This window comes from Leptidea sinapis, chromosome 34 (assembly GCF_905404315.1).
Source record: "Leptidea sinapis chromosome 34, ilLepSina1.1, whole genome shotgun sequence".
Taxonomy (NCBI): Eukaryota; Metazoa; Arthropoda; class Insecta; order Lepidoptera; family Pieridae; genus Leptidea; species Leptidea sinapis.
This window is the reverse complement of record NC_066298.1, coordinates 2,989,141-2,999,959: the sequence shown is the minus strand read 5'-3', so window position 1 is coordinate 2,999,959 and position 10,819 is coordinate 2,989,141. Positions and strand designations below refer to the sequence as shown.

The 10,819-nt window shown below is 34.7% G+C and overlaps 1 protein-coding gene and 1 long non-coding RNA gene across 2 annotated transcripts in view; both read left to right on the top strand.

Annotated features, from left to right (window-relative positions):
- Positions 1–1,540: 1,540 nt before the first annotated feature.
- On the top strand, positions 1,541–3,519 carry LOC126975024 (uncharacterized). Its single transcript, XR_007731620.1, has 2 exons — positions 1,541–2,589; positions 2,723–3,519. It is a non-coding gene; the product is annotated as an uncharacterized LOC126975024 (long non-coding RNA).
- Positions 3,520–6,636: 3,117 nt separating this feature from the next.
- LOC126974945 (death-associated protein kinase related) overlaps positions 6,637–10,819 on the top strand; it is a 214,511-nt gene continuing 210,328 nt past the window's right edge. The window contains exon 1 of the mRNA XM_050822699.1: positions 6,637–7,190. Coding sequence (XP_050678656.1) covers positions 7,045–7,190 — 146 coding nt within the window. The 5' untranslated portion in view covers positions 6,637–7,044. The remainder of the gene's footprint in view (positions 7,191–10,819) is intronic.

Sequence of the window (10,819 nt, the reverse complement as noted above, 5' to 3'; positions counted from 1 at the left end):
ATTACAAGTGAGCCTTAAGTACTAGTGATGATATTATTTCCTTAATTTGTGTATTTTGCGCCACACCTCTTTGGCCTTTTTATCAATTAGTTGTGTAGCAATTTCTTGATGGTTTCTTATTTCATTTTTCATATATTGCAGTATAATTGAGAGATATTCCGGTAGCAAAAGATCATCTTCACGTTTATTGAGTTGAACAAAGGCACAGTATGCTGCGTGACTTTTGTGCTCAGCCCACGGATCATCTTCAGGTTCCCACCCATCAAGTTCCTTCCCGCAGAGGAAACATTTAACAGCATCGACATCATTATCGCCAGTAGCAACTGAATAAAACCCTGCCTCGGCCATATTACGAATATTACATTTGTTGTTATCATTATAAGGCCAATACTTGAAGGTTTTAACGCGTTCGTCTTCTAGAAATAAGTATCGGTTTTTTAATTGCTCCATTACTTGAAAAAGTCTACTCCGGATGATGTATACTCTTATTCAAATCCAAGCTTCCAAATAGTAATTTTTGATGACTTCCTTTGCCAGACACGTGCGTTTAATTTAATAAATTATATAAAATCTTACGAAAAGTAGGTAGCAGACACACTCTGCTACATAAATCACAACGGGCATTTAAAATTAAACAGCTCAAGGTATACCATATATTTTTTTTTGCGCCATTTAATGGTCTGCACGGTTTGTGCGTCAGCCAAACAAAAAGGTGAGGAAGTGTGTCATTGGATTGAGAATTGGAACGGAATTTGAAAAAGGATCAGGTAAATTTAGTATTTATATACCAGCTAAAATTCTATATACATTAATATTTATATTAGATAAAAGTACAGAAATTGAAGTAGGAAAAGGAATTTTAATGTACAAAAGCGAGGAAAAAAAGCGGAACGGTCATATCGAGGACAGGCGAAGAATATATGATTAAAATCCCCAACGTCATTGCCACACTCACATATATCACTAGGCAAAAGGTTAAGCCTTGCCAGATGCAAGGGAATGCTTGCATGGCCCAGCCTCATACGAATAAGAGTCGAAGTGGTAGCTTTACCAACGTCAGATTTGTAAACCAGGGCTTAGGAGGTATATCCACCTGGATCGTGCTGTAATATCGACCTTTAGTCTGACTTGAAGAACGCCACATGTGTGTCCAAGAGTTCAATAACTGGGATTTAGGAAGGAGAGCCAAATCACAACAAAAGTTTTGGTACGGAACCAGATCTCCGTCATTGACCGCAGCTTTGGCAAGGCTATCAGCCCTGGTATTGCCAAAGATTCCTGAGTGCCCCGGAATCCAAGCAAAGGAAACTGTGTAATTTTTGATACCACATTGATACAATAAATCACGACATGCAATAATGACTGGATGATTGTTACTGCTAAAAGGAAATCTGTCCAAGGCTTGGAGGGCACTTTTAGCGTCAGTAAAAAATTATTGTTTTTTAATTTCATGATTAAAATGTATTCCAGAGACTTCAGCAGACCAAAACATTCTCCAGTAAATACTTAAGTCTCTGGAGGCAATTTTATTTTCTGTACAATGCCAAACTGTTGATGAAAAACGCCACACACTTCTCAGGACCGGGTTTGGAAGAATCACTAAAAATTTAATGGCAATGTTTCCATCGGCTGTCGCTGTCAATAATATCCATAAATTTGGCATTGGCAGAAGGATCTTGTTTACAAACACCAAAGTCAAACAAAATAGATGGATTTAAAGTTAATGCATCATAGTTAACACAAAATATACGAAGGAATTGTGATCTATGTGTTGGAGCTTGAAGAGCTAAGTATTTTTGGAGACTAACAATAAGGCATGGCGGCGATTTATGAGCCCAGTACGAATAATCCATACATTCCAACAGAGACCGTAACTTATAGTAAAGAGGATGAGTATAGATTTGAAATGCTCTAAACAGGAACCTGTCACAAAGAAATTGTCGTCTGAGGTGCAGGGGGGGGCTTCAGAACATTCCACCTGCAAAGCGTTAATAGGGCTCGACCGCATATCTCCCGCAATTATTCTCAGAGACTTAGACTAGATAATGTCTAACTTATGGAGAGCTACTGCATTACAGGGTTCAAGTATAAATGTTCCATAGTCTAAAATGCTTCTTATTAGGGCATTATATAGAAGCTTTAGAGAGAAAGGATGGGCTCCCCACCAAACTCCAGAGAGACAACACAGTATGTTTATAATCTTCTCACATTTGGCACTTATATAGTAGCAATGAGGGCTTCCTGTACTTAAGTCTTGAGTCTAAAATTACCCCAAGAAATGTTGCTACACTTTTAGTGGGAACTCTAATGTTATTATAAAATACAGACACTGCTGGAGGAAGCCTCATATGTGTGAATAAGACTATAATACTTTTGGAACCGAAAGGCTTAAAGAGTTATTGTCAAGCCAGACTTTTAGCAACTTAAGGGAATGTGTCATAGTATCAGACATGTTGTCTACAGAATCACCAGACACATAGAGGAGTAAATCATCTGCATATTTGAGTGTGTTAACCTTACCCTTAAGGGAGGCTTCCAGATCATGAGAATATATATTGTAAAGTAAAGGACTTAAAACTGAGCCCTGAGGTAAACCTTTCCAGGCAATACGGGATTGGTAGGAGTCTCCTGATATTACTTTAAGCATTCTACCAGAGAGAAGATTGATTGTGAAGCTTATAAAAATTTGTGGGATATCCAAATTAATAATTTTTTGTTTCAGAATTGAAAGGTTGACATTATCATAGGCTGCCGACACATCTAAGAATGCCGCTAACACAGAGTTTTTGTAGAAAATGCCAATCTTAAGTCTGTCATAAAAATACTGAGACTATCCATTGTTCTCCTGCCTTTCCTAAATCCAAACTGGTTTGGAGATAGTAACCCCTTACTCTCAATAAACCATTCTAGTCTAGTTTTAATTAAATGTTCAGAATTTTGGAAATAACTGGAGCTAATGCAATTGGTCTGTATGATGATGGATCATTAATCGGTTTGTTGGGCTTGTGTATTGGGATAACTTCATGGATTTTCCATGATGGAGGAATATTACCTGATGTTAAGATTGAATTAATTAAACTGAGAAAATAAGAAAGGCAGGAATCATTCAGGTATTGAAAAAAGGAATACGGAATTCCATCACAACCAGGGGCTGAGTCCCTTAATTTTGAAAGAACCCCTTTGAGTTCTGAAAGGCTAAAGGAAATGAATGAATTGCTACTATCATGCTGGGGGAGGGGAGAAAGCTGTGAGTTAGAAGACATATTTTGTATAGATGGGACAAATGGTGGAGCTAATCTGTCAAGAAACAAATCAACAGTACTGCAATCCATAAGAGGAGACCTTGGAGGTTTAAAAGAGGATCTGAATCTACGAATATTTTGCCAAACTTCAGATGGAGAAATGTCTGGTGAAATTGAGGCACAAAAAGATTTCCAGCCATTGAATCTTTTTTGTTTTAATAATATACGTGTTTTAGTTATAATATTACAAAGAACATTAAAATTTTGTGATGTAGAATTTTCTCTGTAATTTTTTCAGCTATCTTTCTCTCGGCTATCACAGCAGAACACTCACTGTCCCACCAAGGAGGTGATGGAATATACCCATTGCCATTATTATTTTTAATAGGAAAAACTTCCTCAGCAGCCTGTAGTAGGGCCTGTGTAAAAGCTTCATTACAAAGATGATTATTGCTATCATTTAGTGGAGGTATGGTTGATAAATTTTGTTGAACTTTATCTCTATATAATGACCAGTTAGCATCCTTAAGTTTATATTTTAACCGGGAAGGAGACTGACATCTTTTCGCTAATTTTTTGAGGAAATGATACAATTAGTGGAAAGTGATCACTTCCATATGAAGACGATAGAGGCCACCAGTTTAATGTAGGGGCAAGGGAGGGACTACACAGGGTTAGGTCTGGTGCACTAATACCCTCATGGGGCTGTGACCTTCTAGTAGGACAGCCAGAGTTTAGAAGGCATAAATTATTATCATCTAAGATGTCTAAGATTCTAGCCCCATAATGATCACACTTAGAACTTCCCCACATACAATGTTCTGCATCGAAATCTCCCATGACCAAAATAGGGCGCGGGAGGGAGGATAGAATGCTACAAATATCATCAAAGACTTCAGTGGAAGGGTGAGGTATATACATATTTACAAAACAAATATTATTTACACTAGCAGCAATAATGGAAAATTTATCACTGTGGTTAGGGATGACTATGTGGACAAAGGGCACACCTCCTCTAAGAATTAGTGCAACTCCACCATACCCATCTGTTCTGTATTCTCTAAGACAGATATGTCCTGGAATTCTAAAATTGAATCCGGAACGAAGCCAATTCCCTTGAAGAGAGACTGCAAATGGTTTGTAACTATTCAATAAATAAATTAGGTCACTTTTTTTACTTTTAATACTCCGGCAATTCCCCTAAATCACTAGAGACTGGTTTTGTGGATGGTCCTGACTGGCCATGATTTACAAAACTTTTCAAAGTAGCAGCATCATTGAACGGTTATTTAATTATGTTAGATTGTGAAAGGTACTGAATGATAGAAATGATGAGATCCTTTGTTATTATTTCTGACAAATCATTGTAATTTTTGAGACAACCTGTAGAAAAGGAAGGAGTGTTGCTGTAATCTTGGATAAGCTCTGCATGCGCTTTTTGATCATATCCCTTACTAGCATTTCTGGGACCAACTTTAGGTTTCAAGAATACTGTTTTCCTATATGACTCTGTGGGACTCTTAGAAAGGCTTGTTAAATTATTGGGGCTGGAATAAGTAATAGTTGGACCAGTATGGGCCGATGAAGTAGAAGCAAGAACGTCAGCATAAGATTTCGAAACTGGTGGATGGACTTTACTGGCTTCTGAATAAGATATAGAGTTTCTAGCCATTGTTTCTTTTATAGCTTTTGCCTAGCATACTCTGGGCACTTTTTGTCTGTTGCGAAATGGGAACCAGAACATAAGATACAGACAGCATCATTTCTTTCAGTCTCGCAGCTTATACCTGAATGGTTGTCACCACATTTGTAACACCTTGGAGTGCCTCTGCATTGCATTTTGGTGTCACCACAACGGCAGCAATTAAAACATTGCAGCGTGGGGTAAATATAAAGCTCTACAGATAGGGAGTTGAAACATATAAAGACCCTGGGAGGTAACACCTTCCCGTCAAAGATTAAAACTACGGTCTCAGTTGGTATGAATTTGGGTGTCTCTCCATCATATACCTTTCGGTTTAATCTCCGAACTTTCAAAATGCTTCCACAGTTCTGCGGAAGCTCAATATTTTCTATAATATCTTTCTCATCCCAGTCACATGGCACACCTCTCACTATTCCCATGCGGGTGATTGTGAAGGCCGGAATAAATGCTTTGTATTTATTAACATCAAGAGATTTGTGATCTAGAAATGTGTTAGCATCCTGAAATGTTTTAAATTGTAAAGACAACCTATTCCTTCCAATCTTTTTGATGCTTCCCTCTACAATGTTTTTTATCAAACTTTTTTTAAGGAAAAATCCAAATTGTACTGGGTGAATAGATCCGGTTTGATTTGGTTGTAAGATTTTTTGAACATGGACAACATAAGGCGCAGGGTCTGACGCGTGGTAAAGTGACCGAGCAGCGCGAGGGTTACTTGTGATATTATTAGACTGAACAGCCTCATTATGGTGGATTTCAGTGTTTTTATCATTAGGCTCAAGCATGTTAGGAATAACATTATCCTTCAAATCATAAGGGGAGTGTTGGGAATCTGATGGACACGTATATCTGTGATTTTTTCTCTTCCTTTGGTTTCTATCTGAGATTCTCTTTCTTTTAATTGATTTCGTGTTTTCCGAACAGTCCGTATCTATAATTGAACTTTCCGTTTCCATTCCCGACGCATCTATTGTGACTACATGAGACACCTGGAGGGATGCCATTCCAGGGTCTTCGGGCTCCAACATGGACGCCAAGAGAAAAATTCTATTTACATATAATACAATAAAATGACTTACCAGGCGAAGAAAAAAAAACTAAAACTATAAATAATAAACACTAACTACTAATATATACACTTTACAACTTAACTGATCCTGTAATATCAAATTAATTTAACTTTCAAAAGTTATGCCAAAAAAGGACGTCCGCCTATTTCTACACTTTTCTTTTTTTCCCGCCAATTTTCAGCTAGAAGAGTTTTCGTATATTTCATTTTTGCTATAATAAGATTATTAAACACTGTCACCTAGCGAAAATTGCTCGGACTAAGTAACAGTAATTGCCGTATGTGTAATATAGAATTTTTATTTGATGATTTGCCACAAGATGTCAGTTCGTTACATCATAAAATAATGCAAAGTTTGTATCGTTAAGTTTTTATTTAAAAATTCATGTAAAATAATAATAACAGAATATTTTTGTATATAACTGACCAAATTGAAGACAAATAATTATTATTACCAAAAAGTTTGGCATGTTAATGTGTACCCCATATTCTGCAGCGCCATCTAGTTATTATCATTATAACTTTTAGGAATTTGTGACAGCAGCTATCAAATTTGACATTTGGTTGGAAACCGAATAACAACAAAATTTATTGGATGTTAACAAGTAACAACCAGTGGCTAGAACTTTTGATTCTCGGCAGAAACGTGTATGGCGAAGTGCGATCGACTCGTCGATGCGCAGCTGTCTTGCCGTGTTTATAATTACAATTTTCTCGAAACGCGAGTGTAAATAAACAGTTTGTTTTATTTCGTTGCAACTAATATGAAGTGATTCAAATGTTTGTTTAAACGTGTCGATTTATGTGCAAATAAAGCCTTCGTTTTTAAACCGCTTCTCGCAATGACAAGGGAGAGCATTCAGTTACCTTTTGAGAAACCAAAGGCATTTAAAATGTGTCTTATGGCCTGATTGTTGCCTATATAACGTATAAGTGCATCGTTCGTTCATAAGGACTAATAAAAGTGTGTTTTTGGTGACACTAGGAATATTTTATCAGTTCGTCAGTCGTCTACACGTACGTTCAAAATGAGTGTTTTTAGTGGTTTGAGCAAAACTGATGTCAAAACAGCGAGCGATGGTCTGTTGGAGATCACAGAAGAGAAGCTGCGAAGCATCATGCGTTCGGAACCCATCACGGACATCTACCATGTAGAACAGACACCATTCGCAAGGTCAGTTAAGTAGTTTATTTACTTTTATAATTACGGCATATAATTAATAATTAACATTCACATGACACCAAACCTGAGACAGTATGTTGGTATATATTAGTTATACTTATGTAGAAAGATAATTAAAGCAGTTATCATAAAGTTAGATAAGTTTAAAGTTTTCATGGTCAATGTTGATAAAGTAACTTGTAAACTTTTTAATATAATTCGATTGTGTGTACCTTTGTTTGTGTGTTATTTTTTGTATCTACAATTATATTATCTAAGTTAATTATCAATATCCAAATAATTGATTAAATTTTGTTTTTTTAAGTAAAAAATAAAAGCAAACTTAATGATTTAAAAGCGAAATCCACGAATATCTTGCACAACCATGGTTAGTAGATTAAACAAGATTGTAAAGTATCAAGAGGCAGTGCCTGCTTGAGATAAATATGACTGATGAGTGTAAAGTACCCTGATAATTATAGATAAGATGCCGTTTGGGCAACACATGGAATGTGCCATATTAACTTTTAGTGATAAAAAATATACCTTGACCTTATTCAATATAAATTTTATAAAAATGTTTCAAAAAAATTTGAACCTGTAGTAAATTTGTCAATACAACTTGTTGTGGGTAGTTAAAAGTAAGTATGTAGTAATGTATACATATTATACCTTTTCAGCATTTATAATATAAATAGCTACTTCTTCTAAAAGTATTCTGGAAGTGAAGTGGTTTCTACTGTAGAGTGAATTTTTTTTCTATTGTCTTTTCAAAAACAAAAATATTGTTTACTTCTACTTATTTAGGTATGACAATTTCATTGTAACTATTTGACCTCAATCAAAAATACAAAATCTGATGAAATCAAATGATTTGATAATGCAATCAATTTTTCATAGTTTTGTTTGATTCAATTCTATAGTAACCTGTATAGACCAAATATTTTCTTAGATTGTGTACTAACATAACACAATTAACTATATAACTAGAGAACTGTTGGTATGTTTTGTAGACTCACATTGAGTAAGTTTTGTGTTTTCCGGTAAGAGACTTATTTTAAACTTTTAGAACATTTATGAAATGTATGTACATAAATAAACTAGTATACAACTGTATTGTGATTTAAAGCAAGTGTATAATTGAAGACTATGGATTTCCTGCAATTACTGGATTGCCTAATTTTTATTCATTCACAGATATATCTTCAAAACTATCACAGAGCAGTAAATGAAATCCCAACTATGTCAATCTCATAATAGATTATGGATTGCTAAATTTATTCAAATTTATTTAATTTATTCAAACTTAATTTTTTTTAAATAATCATATAATATTATAATTGGATTGCTTCTACAAATACTTATATTTATGGCCGTATTGAGAATTGTCTTTATCAGTATGTAGAGTTTAATTAGCCAAGTGAACAGCTATAACACCCTTCAACCCCAAACACAGTAATGATGCACATTACTGCTTCACAATAGAATAGGCTCTGCTGTGGTATCTACCAACCTGTGCAAAGAAACCTCCCACTATTAAAATGCTGTAGTTCCTATTATTTAATATTGTTGACTTCGAAAGCACTGTATCTTGCTTCATTGTTATCCGTTATTGTTGTTATTTAGCATAGGTGTCATTGTATGTACAAGCCCATAATTGTATGTTCATCAAGGTAAACCAACCTAAGTCAAGTAATTTCAATGGTTTAAGGAGAGAGTTTAAATCGAGTGGCATTAAATGTGGTTTAAAGAGTATTGTTGTAATGTTTTAGCCAGGGGTGTGCATATCATTTAGGTAATTGGGCAGTGCCTACCTCATTTTGAACCTAAATAAATATAGCACTTGTGTTAATGTAAACTTAGTTTAATTTGGTTCTGTTATTTTATTACCAAACTTTTATTGAACACCCACTCATAAATTTTTCTTTACGGTATTAAATACTAAATGCCTATGGTAAGCAATATTTGCTTATTCCAAAGCTCAACTACGACTAGTTAGATCCACAGTGCCTACCTTGCTATGAAACCAATGCACACCCTTGGTTTTACCGTCCATCCCACATATTTGTACGTAACTAGGGGCTTGAGCCACTCCTAACCGGTATTTTATAAGATGTTCTTAATTCCCAATTATAGATTTTTATGTAAATTACCTATTAATTTGTATAATATATATTTTGTTGCTTGAAATCAAATCGAAAACAATTAGATAGATGAGATAGAGAAGTTGCAATTATTTATAATATACCAGTCACAGTATATTTTTAAGTAATGGGCATGGTAAATGAATCTTTGAAAACAAGTGACAGATAAAATAAATAATAATTCTTAGTACAAATAAAAAGTACAACTTGAGGATCCATTGCTTTTTTGACGTTGTTTTAAAATAATGTAAAATGCACATAAAAATAATAAAAATAATGTAATACGCGTGAAATAATTTCGAAATGCAGATTGATACAAGCTTTTTTTTAGCGATAAGAAAGAAATAAGCGATTCCATTTCAAGAAGTTCACAAACAAATCCTATAGGATGTCTTTTGCTGTCAATAATACCAACTACAGTCGCGAGCAAAAGTTTGTAATCACTTAGGTACTTGAAAATAGTTCCGCGCGATTTTCCTTACTAAATAAATTTTTGATTATCATAAAAATGACATCATCGTAAAGGTTCAACTCTTAACTTTAAACTGATACCGAATTCATTAAAATCAAGCCAGTATTTAAGAAGCTATCCCGGATTAAGTGAAGGACGTAAGTGATTCCAAACTTTTGCTCGCGACTGTGTAATAAATTTTGGGACAACTAATTCGTTAGCTAACAATTCGACAGCACCATTGCGATTATACAGACATGGAATATACATGTCTAAAGGACTTATTTGCCGCAAATTGTTATTGCTTTTTTTTATGAGAAAATTGTCGATATGGAGAAAATGGAAATAACTTGTTAATTACAATTACTTATTATGTGACGATTGAGTTTTTGTGCTCAGATTATTATTCAGTTTCAACAGTTTCCATGTTGATCAAAATATACGTTTTTACGAGTTTTCCTATCATTGACTCGAGTAGTAACAACAATTTTTTTATCTTGTAGAGATAACACGCCGTTGCGAACAGTCCTATAGTATTCGAATATCAAAGAATTTAAAACATACACAGGTAATAATTTATAGTTTATTAAAGATAAGAATAGTTTTTAATAGTTATACAAAAGTATAGAGTGGATGTAAGAAGCCTAATTTTTATAACAGTATTTACTAGCGTATTGCCTGTTTGTTTCGAATTCAAAACATAATGAATTAATTTCTTTTTCAGCTTTGTATTACAGTCAACAAGACTTAAATATAAAATTTGTTCTTTTAAAGATCGTTCCCGACGAAGTGCACTAATATTTTTGAAGTAGCTTTAAAGCATTCCTTACCGAAGTTCAGCAAAACATCGGTCGAAGCTAGTGTGTTATATCTCTCTCACCCCAGCTGGTCTTCCGCGTCACCAGTGCTGACTGGTACTACGACGCTTCTCTCTCGATGGCTCCGACAACGGTAGCTGATAGCTATATTAATGATTAAGTAACAGAGTACATGAGTAATAATCACTGAATCATACAGCATTGAAAAAAACATACAACTTCAAATTT